Source organism: Ylistrum balloti, unplaced genomic scaffold (genome assembly GCF_031769215.1).
Source record: "Ylistrum balloti isolate Yb309-2 unplaced genomic scaffold, AGI_CSIRO_Ybal_v1 Utg370434, whole genome shotgun sequence".
NCBI classification, from domain to species: Eukaryota; Metazoa; Mollusca; class Bivalvia; order Pectinida; family Pectinidae; genus Ylistrum; species Ylistrum balloti.
Genome location: NW_026782291.1, coordinates 4,814 through 31,970, shown reverse-complemented (window position 1 = coordinate 31,970; position 27,157 = coordinate 4,814). Strand labels below are relative to the sequence as shown.

The 27,157-nt window shown below is 34.2% G+C and overlaps 1 protein-coding gene across 1 annotated transcript; it reads right to left on the bottom strand.

The window, feature by feature from the left end:
- Window positions 1–209: 209 nt before the first annotated feature.
- LOC132554731 (neutral cholesterol ester hydrolase 1-like) lies at window positions 210–26,137 on the bottom strand. Its single transcript, XM_060219043.1, has 7 exons — window positions 26,096–26,137; window positions 5,186–5,400; window positions 4,321–4,440; window positions 4,077–4,194; window positions 3,462–3,525; window positions 2,830–2,951; window positions 210–2,737 (listed from the first exon to the last, which is right to left on the bottom strand). The coding sequence occupies exons 1-7, from the start codon at window positions 26,127–26,129 to the stop codon at window positions 2,073–2,075; spliced, it is 1,338 nt and encodes a 445-aa protein (XP_060075026.1). The 5' UTR covers window positions 26,130–26,137; the 3' UTR covers window positions 210–2,072.
- Between the last annotated feature and the right edge of the window lie 1,020 nt (window positions 26,138–27,157).

The following is a 27,157-nucleotide window of genomic DNA, read 5'->3' as shown; positions in this document are numbered from 1 at the left end:
AAAGGCTTATCGGCGGGACCAGTTAGATAAATCACACATAGAATATCAACAAATTAAATATCCTTTTAATCACGCGATCATTTTTTTTCAAACAATTATGGTAGTAAACGGAATTTTTTGTATGTCAGAGTTAGAATGTTACCCCACAATGTCTTCTCTGAATGTGTGACGTCATTTAATTAATACAAAATGACGTCACATATCCAAAGATGACATTGTGAAGTAAAAATGCATGCCATGGAGAGCAGCTCTGACTACAAGTTTGACATAGAAATGTCCGTTTGCTACAATATTAAGCTATATTACATATAGGTAATACACAAACATATGACTAAAAATAAAGACAATCACGTGATACAAATTATTATTGTTTTGAAACTTATTGCAAAATTACACTCTACATCATCATTCCCAATCCGTTGGAGTTGAATTCGCATCTAACATGGCACATCATCTAAATAAATTGTACAGAACTATATTCTAGATCGTTACGTGTGCTTTCATCCGTATAGTTTTACTTCAGCTGTCGTACAATAATGGACCCTTTTTCAGTATTCGTATATGCAATACGTTTTTATCTTATACATCGAACAGAAAATATACAATGAAGCATACATACCAATACATAATTGTTAATATATTCTATTTTACTTGTTCTGATGTACCGAGTTTGCCATTTCCCATTGAACTTGGTGATCGGTAGGTCTACAGAGTATACAATTAAATCTTTGGTATATATGAAAACTATTAATTTGGCAAGTGAGAACAATTATTTCTAGTTATTTCTAATATTTGAATGCATTGAATGTCCTTTATAATATCAATAAATATCACTAACAACATATTAATAAACACACTTACATAGAACACAAACAAAAATCATGACCGCTCTCTCTCTAAATATCATTACGTCAGGTTAGATTATTGGCAAGGGAAATCACTCCGGCATTTTATTTTTTCAGGTAAATGTATAAATTAAATGATATCCTGACTCATTAAAAAGGCGAGATAAAATCTGTTTGTCTTCTTCTAAATTCTGAGTTTCCCTTAACGTTGTAAGCATTGAATTTCTACCACGATGAAATGAAACTAGATATATTCATTAAGTGTCGTAGGTAAAATAATATCATTCATCATTATAAACACATTTATATCAATATTGTAATGTTACTTACAAATTAACGCACAAATACGACACAGTAACAACGAATAATCCGAGGTAGACTAAACACTTGCCATTAGATATATGTGCACTATGATAAATATTATTTGTCATTATAATGATTATTCTAGAAAAAAATGTTTCAATATTACGTGGATGCAATGTCCGTTTTATAACAGGCTTTAAATAAACAATTATACATGGTCGTTTTAGGATGAGATAGTTTAAGCCTATGATAAATGAACCTTGGGAAATTCTGCTTTTTTGTTCAAAGTAGAAGGATTAAATAATGATTTCAATGCAACCGTTAAATGTTTTAGAAGGATAATGATGAGAGACGTATCCTGAACACATACAGGTAAGCTTGTTACTTTATTTCTACAGTCATTTATCCACGATAGGCACTTTCACTACAAAAGGTGATACAGGAACTTTAAAAGTGGTTTCATCGTTCTCGTCTGTTATGGATGCTACCTGAGGATATGTAATACGTACAAGGAAAACCCATTACCAATTGCTAACAGTTGTTTTTCTTACAGGAGGTCGCCATTTTGCGTATATATTAATATGTATTATAAAACGTAACTCAATCGGGACCGTCAGTTGCATGTATTATAATGAACCTGAATTGAAGTAACCACTTACTATATGTCATATTCGTGCCGCGTCACGGAGTATTATTTGTTGATATCCGACATGCATCAACATTTTTTTCCGATTCAAATATATAAACATAGCTGTAAATAAGATAATGTTTTATATTCTAAAGGTATAACAGATCGCCAACACTGATGTGAAAACATTCGTTTTACGTTTTTTGTAGGTATTCTTATGTCGCCAATATGTTATCAGTGAAAAGGGACTGGCTTATAATAAACACTTTCAGGAGCTGACAAACGTGACAACACATTTACAGATTTAGTTGGAAATACTGAACAATATTATTCATAAATTTTCCGTGTATATCATAATGCAGCATTAACGCGAATCCATGTTCGTACCCGTCATAATGGTCGTGTTTACAGCTTAGTTGTAGACTCTTCAGGCGGTCAGCAAGGATCCAACCATCATCACGAAGGCAGTCGTATTCCGCCGTCATGATGTAAGTTTTCGGCAATTTCCGTAGCTCCTCGTCAGACGCCATCAGAGGAGCAAAGTACGGATTGGTTATTATGTTTTCGATTTTGTTGGCGGTATTTCCGTTTTCAGTTTTTCCTGTGGGAACGTCCTTGTTTTCGGCGACATGGTACTTTGGAGGTAGATGTTTCTGATTAACATACTCGGCGTATTTTGATTTCTTCAGGGCCATAGTAGTATGGTTGTTCACGTAAAAATCGGATGTGTAATCGTCGTGCCCAAATGCATACAACTGCCAGTATCGTATGAGAATCTCCTTGGTAGCGAAGGAGGGGCACCGACGCAATCTCTCGCTGTACTGTTGGTATGACGGAGTGTTGAAGTCCATAGCTTGCAGGGCTGGGTAAACCAGGGCCTGTACCTTGAGCATTGGAAGCTGTGTTTCAGCTGCCATCCTTAATGACACAGCCATAGCTAGGTTACCACCAGCACTGTCACCTAAAACGAATACAGTAACAACTAATGAAATGAATCCTAATTTTTCCAACTTAAAACTTGTCATGTTGTCACGGGTTCTTTCAGATACCTACCGATTACTGCTACCCTTGAGCTGTCTACGCCAAGTGTTTTCCCGTTCCGCATGATGTATTTCGTGGCAGTAACACAGTCGTCCAACGGAACAGGAAACAGATGTTCAGGAGACAATCTGTACCTAAAACAATGATAGGAAGGAATAAATGTTCTGGGAACATTCTCTATCTATTACAGTGATAACAGAGAAGAGATGGTCAGGGGACATTATCTATCCATTATAGTGACAACAGGAAAGAGATGGTCACGTGACATTATCTATCTATTACAGTGATAACAGGAAAGAGATGGTCACGTGACATTATCTATCCATTATAGTGACAACAGGAAAGAGATGGTCACGTGATATTATCTATCTATCACAGTGATAACAGGAAAGAGATGTGCAGGGGATATTATCTATCCATTATAGTGACAACAGGAAAGAGATGGTCACGTGACATTATCTATCTATCACAGTGATATCAGGAAAGAGATGGTCACGTGACATTATCTATCTATTATAGTGATAACAGGAAAGAGATGGTCACGTGACATTCTTTATCTATTATAGTGATGTATTTTGCATGATATAGTGTCCGACAATGTGACTAGTTAGTTTTCTACTTCCTGCAAAGACGTGTATACTCACTCTACAGAAACCACGATCGCCTCAGTCTTGAGTGCCAACTCCATCGTAAATGCATGGTACGCATCTAAAAGAATATAGTAAAGGCGTACAAGTTATTAGAGGAACAAAATAAGGCATCTAAGAGAATTTAGTAAAGGCGTACAAGTTATTAGAGGAACAAAATAAGGCATCTAAGAGAATTTAGTAAAGGCGTACAAGTTTGTGGAGTGACAAAATAAGGCATCTAAAAGAATTTAGTATGGGCATACAAGTTTGTGGAGTGACAAAATAAAGCACCAAATGCTCTACAATTTGAATTAACTCCTTTATTATAAACAATATAACTGCAATTTTTTTCAGAATGATTATGTTGAAATGTGTGTTATACTGTAAAGTAAAAGTAGTAAGGTTCGGGGGTATAGTGTGAGGATGTGTGTTTGTGGCGGAAGGGGGGGGGTGTCTCTATTTTCGAGAATGGAATGGATTAAAACCGTGGAAGGACAGGACACATTGAAAATTAAAGTTACAAAGAGAACTGTACCGGAAGTTATTTATTATTTTTTTCAGTTTTAAGTCAGACCTCGAAAATTTGAACCATTAGAAAGTAGTAGGTAGCAACATGATGGAAGGACTTACCGACACTAAGTAAGGCCCATCCTCCACCGTGTATATGTACGATACATGGTCGGGGTGTCTTAACAGCCGTCGGTTTATACACTCGCACAGGTACGCCATCATATGTTTCTTCTGTTATCTGATATAAAAAATTTAGACATTTAAATTTTTTCCACTTATGAAACAATCTGGTATCAAACTCGCTGTCAATTGCTGCACAAGATATCATCATTATCGTGTACATATGAGAGACTGCTAAACCTACCTGAACCTTGTTAAGGATGTCTTTCTGAAGAGAAGCAGTATTAAGGTGCTTAATGTTCTCGGTCAGGACTCGTGATATGTTGACAGATGACGCTACACCAAGGAGCTGCCCAAGTGTACTCTGAGCAAGAAAAACGTAAAGTCATAGATTGGATTTTATCAAATCTAATGACCATCAACAAATTGAGAAGTCAAATATACTAGTGTAGAAGAAAGGAAACAACACACACTCGATTTCAGCTCAAACACTGGAGACCAGATGCTTGTTTTTGATGGTCTGTTGGCGTGTTTGCATTAATATCATAACAGCATAGTTTAATCCTCTATGAAACTAACATTTTCATTAGCCAATTCTTAAGTTATCATCTAATAACGTAACAAAAAGTTCGACTTTATTTTGTAACGTCAGGTTTGATTGGCCAATGCGACAGTGTAAATAATTTTCAAAATGCCCGTTATAGATATAAAATGTAATGAAATCTTTGAATAAATTAAAAGGATTGACTGAAATTGTGTTTTTTATTGATCTATATCATAAAAAACGCAACGTACTGATAACATAAAGGGCGAAACGACTTACGTAGAGTATAACCCGGTTTTTATTTTAAGGCAAAAACATATGAATATTCACTTACTCCTTAGTTGATTTATTTTCATTCTCAAATACCTTTTTCATTTACTTTTTATTAATATTATTGGTATTTGAACATTTAATGGCAATGCATTCATGTTATGATCTTCAGAAGTGACTGCTTAATACCATATAGTGGTCATTACACTGTCAAAAACACGGGAACAGGATAAGCAACCTGTCACTTTTTCGTTTACAATATGTTTAATTAACCGAGACGCCAAATTAATCTTACCAAGTCATTGATTATTCTAACAGAAGCCGAGGTGATCCTCTGTTTCCATGGTTCTGCAGCCTCGTTCGGGTATGGAGTATGGAGATAAAAGGCCATTATGAAGAGGATTCCTCCCCAGAACAAATATGTGTTCTTTCTGTTTCCGGCCATCTTCAACACCCCGGTCAACTGGATTTCCACCAACGCCCTTCGCAAGAGCTGAACACTAGCTTGACCTGTTCGTAACAACATCAAAACATTTTGTTGTCATATTTTTTAATTGGTAACGTTAAAAAGACTGCTTTAGAAGTTTAAATGGTATTGTGAATATACAGATTCGACTTGGAACATGGTTGTTAGCTGGGTGTTTCTCGTTACTCCCTATCCACGCCGAATCTGTAGTTCAAAATCAAGTCTGATATCTTCTCCAATGCTTTGTGTAGGTGTACAATTTGTATATGTGCAATGAGTGAGATCTCTGTGTTTGACTAGTAATAAATGCACTTATACAGGTGGGCGCGTATATGAAGAGCTAAACCCTTTTTTTATCCCAGAGGGAGACTTGAATTTCTGTAGGCAATAATACGGTATACGTAGTATGTGTTGATTCATTATATTGTGCTACCACTGCTTTTGTGAAGTACAAAGGTGCTAATAAAGCGGGACAGGGCATACGCCTACACCACACCAACCTGACTGTACTATAGGAACTTGCATTACATATCTACATCTAAGTAGATTATGTCAATCGTAAGGACTTAAGAAACCATAACCTCACAATAATTATAGATATAACTGAACATTAATTGTAGATTCAATTCAATAAACACCATGGAATTAACCCCACACTAGTTACAAATGTTACCCCACACTAGTTACAGATGTAGCTCCACAGTAGTTACAGATGTAGCTCCACACTAGTTACAGATGTAGACCCACAGTAGTTACAGATGTAGACCCACACTAGTTACAGATGTAGCTCCACACTAGTTACAGATGTAACTATACAATAGTTACAGATGATACCCCACACTAGTTACAGATGTAACCCAACACTAATTACAGATGTAACCCCACACTAATTACAGATGTAACCCCACAATAGTTACAGATGTAACCCCACAATAGTTACAAATGTTACCCCACACTAGTTACAGATGAAACCCCACACTAGCTAGTTACAGATGTTACCCCACACTAGTTACAGATGTAACCCCACACTAGCTAGTTACAGATGTAACCCCACACTAGTTACAGATGTAACCCCACAATAGTTACAAATGTTACTCCACACTAATTCCGCATTAAACAGAAGTACATGTGTATGCCATCTATACAACTACATTATAAAGATAGGAAAATCCCCCAAAAAATTAAACACTTAATCTTCTTCTCTAGATTTCCTGATGTGGCCTAAATTCTGCACTTAAGATACATAGTCAACACAAAGGCTAAGGATTTTTTAGTCTACCCTTTTAACAATCACACCATCGATACGTCAAAGTTAAGTTACCCTGATCGATTCTAGCAAGTCATGTGTTTCCGTCAACAACGTTGGCAGGATGTTTGTTTACGCGATTTGGAAAGGTAAAAAAAGTAAAATATGTCAAATGAAACGAATCCTTTTGAAGCTTTTAATGATTCATGAATAATGAACAAGATTAATTCCAGTCTCTAGTGTTGATCATGTGAGTAACGAACTCAACATTAAACTTAAACCGATATTTCTTTGTTTAATTGTTAGACGTCATCACAATAACCACGGTCATATGTCTCTGCAGACACCTACAGCCAGAGTCATATGAGGACAAGTGGCTAGAGAGACACCTGCAGTGACATACAACAGTCGTTATCCTGACCCACTTCTGTACAGCTAGAATTTAGAGTTGTAATGATCATCAAAACACTGTTATGGTGATAGGTAGCGCGTTCAGTGTCATAGTTACTGTAATGGTGATAGGTAGCGCGTTCATTGTCATAGTTACCGTAATGGTGATAGGTAGCGCATTCATTGTCATAGTTACTGTAATGGTGATAGGTAGCGCGTTCATTGTCATAGTTACTGTCATGGTGATAGGTAGCGCGTTCATTGTCATAGTTACTGTAATGGTGATAGGTAGCGTGTTCATTGTCATAGTTACTGTAATGGTGATAGGTAGCGCGTTCATTGCCATAGTTACTGTAATGGTGATAAGTAGCGCGTTCATTGTCATAGTTACTGTAATGGTGATAGGTAGCGTGTTCCTTGTCATAGTTACTGTAATGGTGATAAGTAGCGCGTTCAGTGTCATAGTTACTGTCATGATGATAGGTAGCGCGTTCATTGTCATAGTTACTGTAATGGTGATAAGTAGCGCGTTCAGTGTCATAGTTACTGTCATGGTGGTAGGTAGCGCGTTCAATGTCATAGTTACTGTAATGATGATAGGTAGCGCGTTCATTGTCATAGTTACTTTAAAGGTGATAGGTAGCGCGTTAAGTGTCATAGTTACTGTCATGGTGATAGGTAGCGCGTTCAGTGTCATAGTTACTGTAATGGTGATAAGTAGCGCGTTCAGTGTCATAGTTACTGTCATGATGATAGGTAGCGCGTTCAGTGTCATAGTTACTGTAATGGTGATAAATAGCGCGTTCAGTGTCATAGTTACTGTCATGGTGATAGGTAGCGCGTTCAGTGTCATAGTTACTGTAATGGTGATAAGTAGCGCGTTCAGTGTCATAGTTACTGTCATGGTGGTAGGTAGCGCGTTCAGTGTCATAGTTACTGTAATGATGATAGGTAGCGCGTTCATTGTCATAGTTACTTTAAAGGTGATAGGTAGCGCGTTAAGTGTCATAGTTACCGTAATGGTGATAAGTAGCGCGTTCAGTGTCATAGTTACTATAATGAAGATTAGTAGCGTGTTCAGTGTCATAGTTACTGTAATGGTGATAGGTAGCGCGTTCAGTGTCATAGTTACTGTAATGGTAATAGGTAGTGCGTTCATTGTCATAGTTACTATAATGGAGATAAGTAGCGTGTTCAGTGTCATAGTTACTGTCATGGTGATAGGTAGCGCGTTCAGTGTCATAGTTACCGTAATGGTGATAAGTAGCGCGTTCAGTGTCATAGTTACTATAATGGAGATAAGTAGCGTGTTCAGTGTCATAGTTACTGTAATGGTGATAGGTAGTGCGTTCAGTGTCATAGTTACTGTAATGGTGATAGGTAGTGCGTTAAGTGTCATAGTTACTGTAATGGTGATAGGTAGTGCGTTAAGTGTCATAGTTACTGTCATGGTGATAGTTAGCGCGTTTAGGGTCATAGTTACTGTAATGGTGATAGGTAGCGCGTTAAGTATCAAAATTAATAGTAGCAACCCAATGATTCTATTGATAATACTTTTACAATGAATTCAACATTTAAATTCGGCGTTATAACGCATATATATTTTACAATTAAAAATGAGCTTCACTAGAGTTAAACACACATTTGCGTCAGCCAAACAAAGTAATTCTTTACATTACAAGGTGTCATATCAACATTACAGCACAGATAAATGTCTTCTATGTTCGAAAAGTGTGTGTTAACGGGAGAAATAGAAGTGTGTAAGCATATATTTAACATCGATCCTGTTTTAACATTAACAGTATTGTAGTTAGCTTGTGGAAGACTCATCATAAAACTAAGTAAAAAGGTATCATATAATTATATGTTTTATGTTTCACCAAGTATAATCGATAAAATATTTCACACACATCTTCAAAAAAAATGAAATAACGAAAATTATCTATCATTACTTCACCGTAAAACTTACACAGAGACATGCCGTCGACTGTCCCAATCGTCCGTTCGATTATTCCGTCGTCCGACATATTGTTTAAAATCAATTTCAAAATATCGAACTTCTAATCACTGTCGATACTTATACAAATACAGTATGCCAACAGCAGTTGTGAAATATGACACTTTGAAATTAATGAAATTCCACACAACACACTACGACACCATCGGGAAGTTGACATCGGCCGGTTCCGACACAACAACTGGGAGGTAAATCATTTAAAACAGTCTTAATATTGTTGATTGATAGGTTACCGCACCAACGAATGAAAAGTAGAGCAAAATTCACGCCTGGGTGCCTTCGTCATTACCTTCACAATATTGCTCATTTAAGGACTTATATCACATAAAGAGTTCTGTTTGAAAAATATAAAACGCATGGAATGATAAGGTGCGAAAATTAACGATGACTGCGACGAGGGCAAAAAAAAAAGACTTGTATTTTTGTTACATAAAACGCATATTACATATTTAACGGATGGTAAAGAAATGCACAATATTGATTTAAATGTAAAAAGTACATCTATGATTGAGTTTGATCACAGCGATAAAGTTCGAACAAGTGCTTTGTTTGCAGTGAACCTTGAACACGAATATAGGGCACCCGATCGTCGATATTTCAATTTCAGAAATCTATCAGTCAAACGATGGAATGTGTAAAATTAGCCTATTTAAAAAATTGTAACGCTATTTGCGAAAGCTTAAAGATTTGTCAGCACGTTTAACTGAGTACAGTTTGCGTACTCACATTGGCTGATGGCAGTATTGTGTTAGATATGCTGCATGTTCATTGGAGTATATATTACAGGCTATGCAGTACAAGAATACCTGCTTGCTGAACATTCCTGCGAGCGAGTTATTAAACGTCTCTCGTATTCATTATTCAATGAAATTAATAATGAATTATGAAGCACATGGAATGATAAGGCACAGAAACTTAATGATGTCACCGACCCAGTATTTATTGATATGTTAACGTACATATATGATTGAGGTTTTTACCTGATTGAACACGTGCTTTGTGTGCAGTGAACCTTGAAATTAAACGGGTAAACAACGTAAACATGGAAAAAGAGAGAGAAAGAGAGAAAATAATAAGAAATAAAAGGCAGAAATGATGGAAGGTAAAGGATATATAAAAATTAATGTAGACAAAAGTTAGAATAACAGCAAAACTTCAATTATGTCGTACATCTAGTTTGATAACGTTTACATACATAAGTAGTTCAACGTCTCGACAATTTTGTGATCATAATGTACATCCCATTTTACAAACATTATATACAATCTACGTGCATGCTCTATCTGAAAATCGACTCGTCTCTTAACAATATCACAATCAAAGTTAACACCAGCATGTGTTTCTGGTAGAAGTCATTGTAAAGAATGATAACTTGTAGACAGAATAAGTATACCAAGCATGTTCGATAGCCGTAATCACGAAGTTCAATACTAAATAGATAATGAGAATTTTCGAAACAAAGTTGTTGATGACAACACGTTGAACTTCGTGTTTTATAAATCTTGCATTTGTGCAATTACATTTTTGACAACTTCCGAAAGATAATTACATGAATTAGAATTGGGTCGTTGCTATCTCAAACTATTTAATGTCTTTATGAGACAAAAAGGTTTGCGAACACCTAGACTTTTCAGATTGTCGTGTTATACTTTCTAATCGGTTATAACACGGATGTATGACACTTTACGAATAATCCATTTGATCATATTTGATACATGTCAATTAAAAAGTACATATATCGATTCATTTTCCGGGAAAACAATTTAATCGCGTATAATTCTATACCCCTGCCTTCTAACCCCTAGGGGAGATAATATTTTATCATGACGTCAATTTTACCATTATCAATGTGCAATCTTAGCATAGACGAGGCAGTGAGTCGTCGGGCTAATTCAAGAGGGTGCTGGTCGCCCCCTTGTCTCCAGAACACTGAGGTTCGTCGATGAGAGAACGACTAGAATTAGAGTCGAGGAGACGGAAAACCTGTAACCAACCAAACCAAACAACCAACTAACGACTAAATTAATGTCTATAGGGACCATACGCATGAACACTTGTTCATACTATCCTGTAGATATGGTGATGGAATAGTAACTTTCTATCCTCATTGAATGATCTTAAGATGCCACACTTTTCGTTTTTTCCTTTCCATTATCTTCTTTGACCTTTGACCTCCTTTGACCTTAGTCTAGGCGGAAGTCATTGGGTACTATCTCCAAGCTTTGTTATATAAAAGTAATTAAATCTGCCACTTCCTGTTTGACTGTCAGTGTTAAATGAAGGATTAAGATAATAATATATTCACGCCCATTATGACGTCAGTATATTAGAAAGGGGAGGAATTTCAGTCTGCCTCCAATTTGATATTTCAGTGAAAAGACACTCTACATGTAAGATGAGTCCAAACCAGTAGACAACGTCTTTTTCACACTTTTTGCCTGTTATTATCTATGAGTTCACAGAGAATAAGCGAATCATGTCTGGTAATAGATAATAAACCAAGGACACGACAAAAATTAAAAAAAAAAAAGCAAGAAATACCAATATGTCTACACAATCATAATTGAATCTCATATTAAATAAAACTAGGACAAAATGTAGTAAAACCAAATTATTTACATGAGACTCCTGGAAAAATACAAGGAAAACGAGACCAAGTGTTCTTGAAAAGTAAGCGTCTTCTGCTTCATCGACGACACCCTCAAAGAAAACCTTGGTGAATGCAGGTAAGGATAATACTTCGTCGTTCCCATTTGAGCGTATTAACATATCTCAATGTCTATGGCTATGTCAGTGGTGATATTAAACACTGTATATAAAGTACCTACATTTGCAATAGACCGAATTCGACCTTGAGGAAGATTCCTGGTCACATTGTATACACTGTTTCATTGAATCGTTCATTTTGGAACATCGTTTAACTGCAGTGGTTAGTGTGTAATACATCCGGTAATTGACTTAAGTGATAATAACACTCTGGAGATATATATGTACACAATCAGTACGTGACGACCTATATACACAACGTTAAAGGTAAATAAATCACCGCATTTATGTAAAAGAGCAAGAGGTTACAAGTTTTTTATAAGGATTATTTGGTTTGTTATAACTTACTTTTGCTTGACAGAAGGTACAGTAAACGAAATCAAATATCTACACTTAAAATAGACACCATATGTTTAACTCAAAGTCATTAAAATAACAGTAACAATCAACCAATGATTATTCGAGTGAATAATAATTTATAATTAAACATAAATTTAGTGTTCTCGAGCAATACTTGTTTTTCTTCTAATAGCAAAAACACAAAACATTTTTTTCATTGTGATATCACATTCAAATGCCAATGAACATTGGTATAAACACAGGGTTTTATCGTAAAATACATTCCTACAGAGAATTTTATGAAACATTTTCAATCACATATATATTGGTATATATTGACATGTTCACATCAAATTTGTCTCTTCGAAATACAGATGAATTGTTCTCAAGAATACAATGTATGACTCGATGCAGTAGTAACGGTAAAACCCTTGCAACATAATATGGCGGTTTATCGAGGTTAAATACGATAGGTGATTTATTTGATTTTATATGTAAAATAAATGTATGATCGGATGATGCTTACATGCCAATAGACCACCATTAGAACTTTAACAAAAACATAGTGTACATCAAGTGTTCACGTCATTGACATTATATATTCAATAAGTGCCTTTTTAAACGAAATAGTCATCGTATGTTACCTGTGCTTTTCACCCTGATCTCCGGACGCCCTACTGTGAGGATTACTGTTTAGTAGACGTTACTGATAGAGAACAGTCCTTTATATTGTTATCAATGGCCGACAAACGGGTAAATATGACCTTAATCAGATAAACCTCTGTACTTAAAGCTGCATAAATACATTGTTGACCATGATATTGAATGTTGTTAAGAAGTCGTTAACTGATTGTTTTATTGCGAGGGGAACGATTTTGGATTCGAAAAAATGGCTTGGGATTGTTATATATGTCCTTAAAACATTTCTGAATCTAATTGATGTTATCAAACCTGGTCAAATGAGAGATAGTTGAGCATACGTTAGATTGACACTCCGGGACGAGACTTAACTGAAATGTCAATAAGCTGTGCCTAATCCGCCTACTCAAGAAAGGCGCTTAACTTTTATTTCAAATACATGTATATCTAATGCGATTCTCTAAACAGGAATAGTGTCTTCATTGCAACACTTATCATCGTTTTTAATTTCCCTTCAGCTTTGATTAACTGTTTCATATATGATTACTTTTTTGTCGTATCTGCAGGAGTACTTGTATATCTCAGTTTTGTCGGAAAGAAGTTAACTGAAAACAAAAAATCACTCTACCCTAGTTCTCTGTTTGAAGAACTGACATTACAAGAGAAAGAATCGTATTGTTGTTCCCTTATTAAATAAAATATTTACATGTTTTTATGTTAATATACCGATCAAATCGTATTCAAGGACTTAATTGGCACTTCATCATTTGGCTTCGTCATTTCTCTGCTAATAAGTCATTTAAGTTGAACACAACTTGAAATAACGCGCAATGAACATGGTTTAGGTTGAGACAATGTTGGAGTCAAACGTGAATTTAAGCTATTTGATATCGCACTTATGTTTACCTCATTATTCTTAGTCCGTCATCACAAACACTAAAGTGACAGTTAGAACCAGTGTTATCTTTGTGATACACGTTTATTTATCAATCACGTCAATATGTGGTCTTATCATTATAGTTGCTTTCAATTTCCATACAGGAAAAACACTACTCTCAGTACAATGTGACTAGGCGGGATGTCATGCTACATCTCATACTTGTCCATCTACTTATGCACTTTAAAACTGACATGTTCCCATCATACCAGAATATCGTCATAATATGGCCTTCGCTGTTAGTCGGCTTTAAAACCTAAAGCCACAGATATAGTACTTTCTTTTGTTATGATTTATAAACGCCTACCTAGCAAGTGATTGTTATTGACATAAAACACTCCTACATCTGTGCATTGTATCATATACAGATTTATTAAATTCGATACCAATTTGAACACAACCGTGGAAAGGAAACCATCATTCCTGGGTCTAACATACAATGTATATGTCAGATTTCAAATAAAACAGAAATATGATGTCTATACGAAATGATAAAATTGAATTGCAAAGAGACAACCTAAAACAGACACATAAATAAAAGGCATGGAGTACGATGAACTGTGTCGATAAGTACGCAAAAAAGAAAATTGAAAAGAATAAGGACAAAAGCAACACTTCATTAAACACTAAAACCGGGTAGGTGGGTACGAGTAAATTGGATCACAAACCTGTGTCGACATACATAGACAAGAAAAGCTGTTTTTCCTGATTACAGGACACGATAAACAATGTAAGCACTTCAAACTCCTAATATAGACTGTTCGTAAGATATACCCCATGTTAAGCGTAGATTGAAACATCTTCGTCAGAAATGAATGGTGAAGAAAATGTATTGTCTTGATACAAACAGAAAGCTGGGATGGAACACAATAGCTGCTTTTTTTGTGGTCACTTAATCAATCCAAAATAAAAATGATTGTCAGCCGCAGATAAAAGCTGCAACACTTTCATGATTTCATTATCATTAAGTGGTCAGCACGTCAGTCTGATGATATTAAATCTAAAGCAGATTAGTATCACGATTCATTGTGAATGTATAAAACCAATCGTTCAAAAACAATATATCTCTAGTTTGTTGAGCTACAGTCAAATAGAAATCCACCTCCCGAAGTAATATACCAGTGCTTTGTAGAGCGAAAGTCAACTAGCAAACAACCTGAGTAATTTATCTCTGGTTTGTTGAGCGAAAGTCAACTACTATGATGCTTTTTCATTGATATAGTTCCATATTACGAGATAGTGGAGATTTAGTGAATATTAGAAAGTCCTTATTAAATGACTATAAAATACACACATTTACATTCATTGAAGATCTAAATTATGAAAAAAAATGTCAAAATTTAGATGTGGAAGTGAATTTGCCTCAATGTTATGATATACAATATATTACGAAGAAGTCTAGACGAGTTATATTTAAGTGGACCTAAAACTTATATATGAAAAGAGTGACAATGGATTTAACTAATAGTAAGGGACAATGGTTTCATGAGTGCACCTAAAATTTCTTTTTCATTACAAACACAATAATACCAATGAACGAGAACGGAGCTAACGATAGTTCATAGTAGATGTGTATGTACTTAGTCTATATATCATTTAGGACGCGATACAAGTACGAGTTAGCTGAAGTGAATCGGGTACAACGTTCGCTCCCATTCTGAATTGATAGCAGTACATATAACCTCAACTAAAAGCATGGTTTTATCGGTAGAACTTGGACGAATGCAGGATTTTTGTATTGGTAAAATCTCCTACGATAACGACCTTACCTACACTGCTGTCCAAGTTGTAATTAGTTGGAACATCTGTGATCGCTTCTTTTATTCCAATAAATATGCCTTATCTCCAATTTCTTTGACTAAACGCCGCGATTCTTATTCCTTTTAAGCTGAGTTATGTATGATTAGAATATATTGTTAATGTCATTTTCCAAACATTAAGAAATGATCATGTTATCTTTTTTCCGAATTCCTAAAATTTAAACAAAATTGGTAAGATAATGGAGGCCTTTAAAACGTTAAAGTCAACACGATTAAGGACAAGTGTATTGTAAAGGTAAAGGTCCCCTGCTTCATGAGTATAAATCGTATTCAGTTTAAATATACTGTATGTCAACCGGGGCAATGTCATGCTCTCTAAGAGAAAACTGTTTTAATAACACTGTATTATGTAGCGGTTCCATAATGTGCATGTATAAATAAACATGTTCAAGTCGAATAAATAATTACGGCAATGCACTTGATCCATTTAAACAAAATAGATACAACAAATACATTTGTAGGTAAGGTATTTTATGTTCAGTTTTGTAGAAGGAAAATTATGTATACCAAATTTGCACAGGTACGCCAGTTGCTCGTCTCCCCACATACAGTGTGAGTCAGGACAACAACACAATCACCATCGAAAATCTTGCTATCTTCAAGTAGGTAATGTTACTATTTATATACCCTATAATTATTGCAACAATCATATTAACGAAATACACGTGTGTAATCAGTATCTCCCTCATTGTTATAACTTTAACATAATAATTTACCTTTCGTCATTACCTCAGAAGGATATAGTTGTCATCTCATCAATAAAGATACACACCACAAATAAATCACATTATCATGAACAAAGACACACACTACCAGTAAATTATGTTATCATGAACAAAGACACACACTACCAGTAAATTATGTTATCATGAACAAAGACACACACTACCAGTAAATTATGTTATCATGAACAAAGACACACACTACCAGTAAATTATGTTATCATGAACAAAGACACACACTACCAGTAAATTATATTATCATGAACAAAGACACACACAGTCAGTAAGTTATGTTATCATGAACAAAGACACACACTACCAGTAAATCACATCATCGTGAACAAAGACACACACTACCAGTAAATTATGTTATCTTGAACAAAGACACACACTACCAGTAAACTATATTATCATGAACAAAGACACACACTACCAGTAAATTATATTATCATGAACAAAGACACACACTACCAGTAAATCACATCATCGTGAACAAAGACACACACTACCAGTAAATTATATTATCATGAACAAAGACACACACTACCAGTAAATCACATTATCATGAACAAAGACACACACTACCAGTAAATTATATTATCATGAACAAAGACACACACTACCAGTAAATCACATTATCATGAACAAAGACACACACTACCAGTAAATCACATCATCGTGAACAAAGACACACACTACCAGTAAATTATATTATCATGAACAAAGACACACACAAACAATAAATTATATTCTAATGAACAAAGACACACACTACCAGTAAATTATATTATCATGAACAAAGACGCACACTACCAGTAAATTATATTATCATGAACAAAGACACACACTACCAGTAAATTATGTTATCATGAACAAAGACACACACTACCAGTAAATTATGTTATCATGAACAAAGACACACACTACCAGTAAATCATATTATCATGAACAAAGACACACACTACCAGTAAATTATATTATCATGAACAAAGACACACACTACCAGTAAATTATGTTATCATGAACAAAGACACACACTACCAGTAAATTATGTTATCATGAACAAAGACACACACTACCAGTAAATTATATTATCATGAACAAAGACACACACTACCAGTAAATTATATTATCATGAACAAAGACACACACACCAGTAAATTATATTATCATGAACAAAGACACACACACAGTAAATTATATTATCATGAACAAAGACACACACTACCAGTAAATCATCGTATCATGAACTATTACCCACTCTAGCAGTTTTTTATTTTTTCATGAACAAAGACACACACTACCAGTAAATTAATAAATTATATTCTAATGAACAAAGACACACACTACCAAAGACACACACTTATATTATCATGAACAAAGACACACACACCAGACACATGAACAAATCACACACAGACACACACACACTACAGTAAATCATATTATCATGAACAAAGACACACACTACCAGTAAATTATGTTATCATGAACAAAGACACACACTACCAGTAAATTATATTATCATGAACAAAGACACACACTACCAGTAAATTATATTATCATGAACAAAGACACACACTACCAGTAAATCACATTATCATGAACAAAGACACACACAAACAAATTATATTCTAATGAACAAAGACACACACAGTTAGTAAATTATATTATCATGAACAAAGACACACACTACCAGTAAATCATATTATCATGAACAAAGACACACACTACCAGTAAATTATGTTATCATGAACAAAGACACACACTACCAGTAAATTATATTATCATGAACAAAGACACACACTACCAGTAAATTATATTATCATGAACAAAGACACACACTACCAGTAAATCATATTATCATGAACAAAGACACACACTACCAGTAAATTATGTTATCATGAACAAAGACACACACTACCAGTAAATTATGTTATCATGAACAAAGACACACACTACCAGTAAATTATGTTATCATGAACAAAGACACACACTACCAGTAAATTATATTATCATGAACAAAGACACACACTACCAGTAAATTATATTATCATGAACAAAGACACACACTACCAGTAAATTATATTATCATGAACAAAGACACACACTACCAGTAAATTATATTATCATGAACAAAGACACACACTACCAGTAAATTATATTATCATGAACAAAGACACACACTACCAGTAAATTATATTATCATGAACAAAGACACACACTACCAGTAAATTATGTTATCATGAACAAAGACACACACAGTCAGTAAGTTATGTTATCATGAACAAAGACACACACTACCAGTAAATCACATCATCGTGAACAAAGACACACACTACCAGTAAATTATATTATCATGAACAAAGACACACACACCAGTAAATTATATTATCAAACAAAGACACACACTACCAATAAATTATATTCTAATGAACAAAGACACACACTACCAGTAAATTATATTATCATGAACAAAGACGCACACTACCAGTAAATTATATTATCATGAACAAAGACACACACTACCAGTAAATCACATTATCATGAACAAAGACACACACTAAACAAAGACACACACTACCAGTAAATTATATTATCATGAACAAAGACACACACAAACAATAAATTATATTCTAATGAACAAAGACACACACTACCAGTAAATTATATCATCATGAACAAAGACACACACTACCAGTAAATCACATTATCATGAACAAAGACACACACTACCAGTAAATTATATTATCATGAACAAAGACACACACTTATCATGAACAAAGACACACACTACCAGTAAATTATGTTATCATGAACAAAGACACACACTACCAAAGAACACACTTAAATTATGTTATCATGAACAAAGACACACACTACCAGTAAATTATGTTATCATGAACAAAGACACACACTACCAGTAAATTATATTATCATGAACAAAGACACACACTACCAGTAAATTATGTTATCATGAACAAAGACACACACTACCAGTAAATTATGTTATCATGAACAAAGACACACACTACCAGTAAATTACATTATCATGAACAAAGACACACACAGCCAGTAGATTATATCATTATGAACAAAGACACACACAACCAGTAAATTATATTATCATGAACAAAGACACATACTACCAGTAAATTATATTATCATGAACAAAGACACACACTACCAGTAAATTATATTATCATGAACAAAGTCACACACATTACAAGTAAATCATATTTTCCTGCTGAGCACTCGGTTTTGTCTCTATCAATAATAATGCAATGCGATTTGATAATATTATGAATACTACAACAAATATGATATTTTAGATTCATGCATGCTTACCATTGCTCTCCTTATTCCTGATTCCATATGTTGATGTTAGGGTTGGGTCATATAAAGGAAGTACTGCTCAACTTTAAGGCGTTGTATTTTATCTGGTTACAAGATTACACTACATACCTTCGATAAAATTACATACAATTAACAATGACCTTATTTCTAAAGTAGACACACATCCTAAACTATTCCTACCACGTCTTTTAAAGTTATTTTATTTGTTAACAACAATAGTAACACAGTATGCTAATGATATACGCAACTCAGATTACTCTATAATATTGTTTTTTTTTCAAAAGGGGGAACCTGATACCTACATACCTACACAGTGGCCTATATAAGTATTGTTGTTCCTTTCAGACGTGAAACTCTATAGTCAGGGGGTCTATATCATCTTTGTATGGTCCAACTTGTCATCATCTGTCATCATTCTTATAAACTTATTTACTGGAAATTATAAATGGGGATTAATGGGGGATGGTGCATCATATTAAAAAAAAAAAGAAAGTAAGGAAAATATTAATTTAATCTCAGTTCATTTCTTTTTTTAAATGTCTACTTTTGTTTGCTGAATACGACGTGATCTTTGACTTTAACAAAGGTCTCGACACGATAAACAGATGACATTACATTATAATGAAAAAGATATATATATTTCGTGATATTGAAATGTCGGTCTTTGTTTAACTGCGTCCTCTGTTGCCTTTGACCTTTTAGCGCGTGGTTGTAAATATCCATATTTGTTTTACGAGTGATAGATTTTATTATTCAGATGTTGCATGTCGCCTCTTAGGTGTCAAGATCAAGGCCTTTAGTGTCACTAGAAAGTCCTAGAAGGACAAAAACAACAAGAAAATATCACCATGTCAATATGATCATAATTCAAATTCAAATTTGATAAAACTAAGGCAAATATGAACAAAAGATAGATTTAAAAGGAGACTCCGAAAAAGTACTTAGATAATAAGACCAGGACCAACCAATATGTTGTTATTTATTTCATTATTATTGAATTTAATTTGAATTTGTACAGAAATGTGTCATTTTACATTCTTTATATAGCTTTGGTTATAAAAACATTAAAATTTAATGTTAAACTGAGGCAACATGTTAGTATAGATAAGTGTATACCGCCATATTTCAAATATCCAATGTATTTAACATGATAAGTATCCTTAAGTAAGTAAGTGATAAGTATCCCTACATTCCATTGACGAAACAAGCCTAGTTTACCAATTTTTTTATTTATAATCAGGATGACAGCGGTAACCTTTCACGTGAATTCAGTTGAAATAACACAAGATAGTATACATATTAGATGTAATGAATAACTCAACATAAAAACTTCTTTGATACTATAGTTCTGTAACATTATATCAATCTGATTCCAGTTATACCTTATCATTAGCAATTAGTTTCATGAACCTGATAAGCTAATTTAATTTAAATTAATTTAATTTGATTTAAACAACAGGTTTTACGTCCACTATTACGGCCTTTCGGACTTTCAGAGAACGGTCCTGACAAGCTGATAGTCCTTGTAAATATTACAGCGTAAAATGCAACGTAAACCAATTGAAAAAAAAAACGTCGTCTTGTTGTCAAGCGTTACATCGAACTATCTGATGTTAATTATGTTTTGTATCGGCCTGTTTTCATTTTGTTTTCTTTCAAAAAAATAAAAAAAAAATTGTTTAATATCATGTATATTTCACTCATATGACAGAATATATATTGATATTAAACGGGAAATTATAAAATACCCGTTATTTAACGTTATATCAACAAGCTTTCTGTCGATATATATATATTGCACGTATTATTCAAAGAAAATTATTTGCGTATTTTTTAAATAAATCTTAGAAAGTATACAGTAAACATCTGTTTATGTACCAATATTTTGAAATAAGCGATTTACAGTATTCAAGGTAAGAAAGGGGCAGTTATCCAGCACACTTTCACTCTAAACTTTTCCCTAGTATTGAGTAACAAGAAATATCGAGAGTGTAACGTATATTTGTACTAAAGTAGTCGATAAATTGCGATCCAATTTATCTGTTTCCATCTACTTGTTTATATAGGGATATTACCTGTATTGCTTCATCTTCTAAAAATAACTTATAAACAGAAAGTGTATTAAGGTTTAACAGTAGAATTTTAGAACTGAGTGATCGATAACTTTACTGCTACTTCGCAAAGGTTGTTGGTGATTAAGAGAAAGGGAATGTCCGTAAGTAGGTGTAGGGGGCGTAATGGTGTGTGACATAATATTTAGCTATCGTATGCGAAGGGCGGTAGCAATCATTATTGTTTCCTTACCGACAACTAGGCCTACTTGAGTCAGCATTCACGCCGAATGGGCGAGACTCTGAGTCAACATTTTAACTAGTCATATTTTCCGTCTATCGTTTGATAATTTGATAAGGTTTGTTTTAAATATTCTTATATGAGTAGTAAAGTTCTGACATCCAGCAATCAATATGAAAACTTACATACAATTTTCTTTTGTATTCGTTTTAACCCTGTTTGTAAGTTAACAAGTCTTATAGACCTGGCCACGATAAACAAATATAAGTGAACGTGCTGGCCTATTTCTCGTGTAACAGGAGTAACTTAGCTCATCATGAATGGTGCATTGTGTTGTCGGTACATCTAAAATCTGTCGGAGCTTCATTTCTGCTCTATTAAACATGGACCAACTTTGTACTTGTTTACAGTGATGTTTACGGAAGCTGGCAGGATAAAGTAGCATGTCTAATGATGTAACATTGTGTACAGTACTTCCTGAGAGACGAACGAACGACCCTTCGATGGACAGACGTTCAACTAACCACAAAACCATCTTGTCTCATTCAATACAAGCCTACGTGAAATTCAATACAAGTCTGTATTCTGAAATAAGATTTCCATAAGTTTTGTGAGCTCAGAACATCAGGGATATTACAGCATATAACATGTTGGGTGCACCTTAATTAGTTATTATTTAATAAATAATAAAACTGGAAAAAATGATATTCTAGAAATCTTAATGAGTACCTTATGTACAAAAAACTCACACTGCAGCCAGAATTACTCATTATTGACTCATATATCTACATTTCGTATCATTATTAAGATATCAAAACGAGGTTCGTTTTGCTCGTGCATGTAGTCATCAGAATGATTCCATATCTACTAAAAAACATAACCATAATTATGAGGTAAAACAATTGTAATTGGTGTTTAATATTACCCACACTACTTAATAGACGGAAACCTTAATATCACGTTACTGAAACATACCTAGTGTTTGTTTTCCCTTGGATCATACTATTTGTGAGATTTTGTGAAACAGATAGTAAAATGTAGTATTGCATTAATAATGCATTCAGATTACAACGAATTACAGTATACTGATATATGTATTTTCATTACATATATCAGTTATCATCCATTTTTTTCAAATGTATTTAGTTTCCCGGTGAATATAATATTACTGTGATACACCATGAAACAACGAATGTATGAGTTTTTTTTATATCTTTCTTACTCTCATCGTGGTCATATCAAATTGACTCATTAGTTATTGTTTGTTTTTTACAACTTAATCACGTGTGTTTATCCACGTCAGGGTGAACAGTACATATAAACATTTAGCCTGTATAACACAAAGAACACCATCATATACATCACCAACAAAGTCAGTTTAAACAGGCATAACTACACTACCTCAGACCTCACGTTGTATGAGTTTTGATATACAGACCTCTTAAACATTAAGCTTCATCACATATCGTCAAGCCTTGAGTGCCACAGAGGATGGGGTACGCAGAAATCATCCTGCACATCTCAATTCCGATAACACTAGCAGACGTAACACAAATGACGTCACAATTAGTTGACGTCATATGGTCGAACTACGTCATGCTAAAATCAGAATGGCGATAATTTTCCAGCACGAATGTGCCATCCATTGCATGCATGAAAAACTTATTTCGCCTGAAATATTCGCTAGCGCCGTGGACCACATTTTCCAAAGTTTTGTCCTGAAAACCGTTTTTTACAGAAAGAGATATAACAAACATAAAAAAGTTGTTTTTTTCCGAACCTATCGCCATCTCAAAGAAGGTTAATGTTCAGAATTCACTAAACGTTCGCATACTGCACACTTGTAGACATTTCCTGTATCAACGCATCCTTATCACTCTATTTTGCTCGATTGTCAAAATAAATATGTATTTTTTTATTTGTAGATCTTGTCAGACCACATGAAACGTCTCTGTCGTCTCTTCCAATATTTCATTTTCAAATATTCAAAGATATGTAGCATTTCATTTACAGTGAAGCACATAGCTCTTCTAGCAAAAACTGTACCTTTTCCGGGAACTAAAATTTTACCTCATATACATATGGCGTTTGAGGAAAGAATATCAAAACTGGATACTGAAGACATTTAATTAGTTTTTAAAACGCATGTTCTTCATCAAATAAATACTGAAATTTACAGTACAATGTATGTATTGAATACATTATTTTAAAATTCAATGGACTGGAGTTTCGTTTTTTTCTTTTAAGTACACTTACATGTATCGTAAACAAAATGTTTCATTTCGTACATGTATATACATGTATATTTCAGTGTAATTACTTATCAATACACAGACCTATATAACAAATAACTTTAAATCACCTGTTACTGAAACGATATTTTCATAAGACTACCTGCCCCTGTAGGTCCAACACTACTGACGAAATGAAATATTCAATCGCTAATTTTAAACAGAATTATAATGTATTTAATTACAGATAAAAATGTTTTAATATGTTACGTCAATTTCAACCCGTATGAATTTAATATTGAAGCGCTTGTATATTTACCTATTACTGATGACCCAGGTTGTACCGATCATATATCATTGTCACACAGATATAGGTACATGAAGGCAATAAGAATTACATATGTTGCATATCAGTCATGAGGAGGTATATATTTTATATCGTACAATGTGCTGTTTTATATGAGCTGTCATATATTTAATCACCCTTATAAGTGTTTCTTAAAACGACCTGTCAGCTTTGACATTATACAATAAAACAAGTCATTTTTGTCAGTGATTTTTAGAAACAGATGTCGGAAACCAAAATGTCAGTGGTTTCATCTGACAGCTATGTCAAATCCAAAATATCAGTGGTTTCCTATGATAACGATGTTAGAAAGCAAACTGCCAGCGGTTTCCTCTGACACCGATGTCAGAAACCAAATTGCCAGTGGTTTCCTCTGACACCGATGTCAGAAACCAAAATGTCAGTGGTTTCCTATGACAACGGTGTCAGAAACCAAAATGTCAGTGATTTCCTATAACAACGGTGTCAGAAACCTAAGTGTCAATGATTCCTCTGACACCGATGTCAGAAACCAAAATGCCAGTGGTTTCCTATAACAAAGATGTCTAAAACCAAAATGCCAGTGGTTTCCTATGACAACTGTGTCAGAATCCAAAACAGATAATACTTCTTTTTGTGAAGAATTTACGGGTTTTTTTTTCTTTCAGTTTAATAAAGACCGTAGTGGCAAGTACACGCCTGGAATTTTTCCTGCTTTGCTGTCGTGTTATTAACATTCCTTTTTACAACACCTGACGACCTGAGAGAGAGCAGGTGATAGATAATTGTTTTTCCATGTCTTTATCTTTAACAGATGTTCATTCCTTGCATTGAGTGGCTGTACCGTAGAAATCTAATTGGGTATACAGTTATATTGTTATTTCCTTCAAGACGTCTGAAGTGTGCCTTTAAATTGTCTTTTTCTCGCTTAAATATATTTTTGAACACATTTTTTTTTTTCAATTTGCTTTTGGCAGAAAAACTGTTGTGAACTGTTGGGAGGTAGATGAAGTAAAAGAGAACTAAAATCTTAAGTTAAAAATCTAATGTTTAAATATAAAGGTGAAGTGAACCTAGTGTCAGTACGAATACCAAATACTTAAGTCATATTCAGAATATCAATATAGGAACATAGGAATATATATGGCGCATTGAAAGTGTTTTTCACTTATATTTTCATAATTCTAGTCATATACAGAGAAAGCTTACACTGTTTAAATGTATATACAACTGTAAACTGCAGTAAATTAAACAAACAAACAAAAAAAAAAAAAAAAAAAAAAAAAAAAAGCTTTGTAAACTTACTGAACATATCATCTATGTATACCCTTGTAAATATACACACCTCAAGTTTCTTATTCAGATGTTTAATTTGCTTTCAAATTACTTTATGATTTTTAAAAACACTGAATATTAGCATAATAGCGTTTATAACTGAATGAGGTTTTGTGCTTCATATCAAGATACCAACGATATCCTGTTCGTTATATTACACACGCACCTCGCGCGAGGTAATTACCCTGTAAAACCAGGGGACTATTCAACGAATACTGGTTAATATCAATGTAGACAAAATGTCACGTGGTACGATGGTCACACATTGCGTTACATCGTAACAATAGTTTAAATACGGATGACCATTTGATAAGTCTACATACCTTTCATTGGTAAATGGTTGAGATGTACGTCCATAGGAGTCTTCGTTGTCACGATTTTTACGTGTGTGCATGTGCGCGGAAGTACTCAGCTATGAATTGTATCAGCTATATAAGTGTAGATATACTTATATATGAAAGATAAACAACAAGTGTCACCTTCCTCTTCCCCCTATTCTGACAACCTCGCGATTACATAGTTAATATTATCAATTGCTTGTTAAAGTGTTCACGTGTAACTGCGTGGAATTTTTCATGCTTATTTTGGCTCATTCGTCAGCACAGGTGAGTAGGTCACAGGTCCTTGTTTGCTTTCACTTGAAAATCCGGATCACTCTCTCTTAATATCAATAAGATTACATGAAAAAAAATTACATATCGCACCTGTGAAGTGAATGCATGTAAAATATTTGAAGTCTAAACACAATTACGTAATGTTCTTACGGGTTCACCGTAAATGTATTTAAACGTAAAATACTTGAATCTGCCTGACATAGTTCAAGTATACAACTTGAAATGTGAAATTCCCAGACTTAGCAAAGCACGCCCCTTTCTCGTGAAAGTCAATAAGTGGAATCCTTAAACATGACGTCATAATTGGGTGTCTCTCCCTCTTTATCCTTCACGGAAAAAGAACGGTACAATATAAAACGAACATTGATACTTTTTTACGTATTTTAGAACATTTTCTTCAGGATGGTAATATAAATATAAACTTAATTTATTCTACAATTGCGACACAAACTATCAACTTATTTAAATCATTCGTGTTGGTCCGCATATAAGCACGTGAGGTGTCTGAATGTGACAGGAAACCGGAATATCCGGGCAAACATACCTAGTCAGACAGGTGTCCTATGCTTTATCACGTCCGTTCAAGGAATCGAACCTTGGGCGTAAACAAAGATGACGGTACCATCAAAGTATTGACCTATGTACGGACCTTGCTCAACCAACGTTGAGCTATAAAAACATTATGATACCCTGACTGGGTAATCCAAAAAGAAAAAAACCGATTTGATGTCAGCAAAATGACTAAGAGACGAAACACGAAGAAAAAGAACA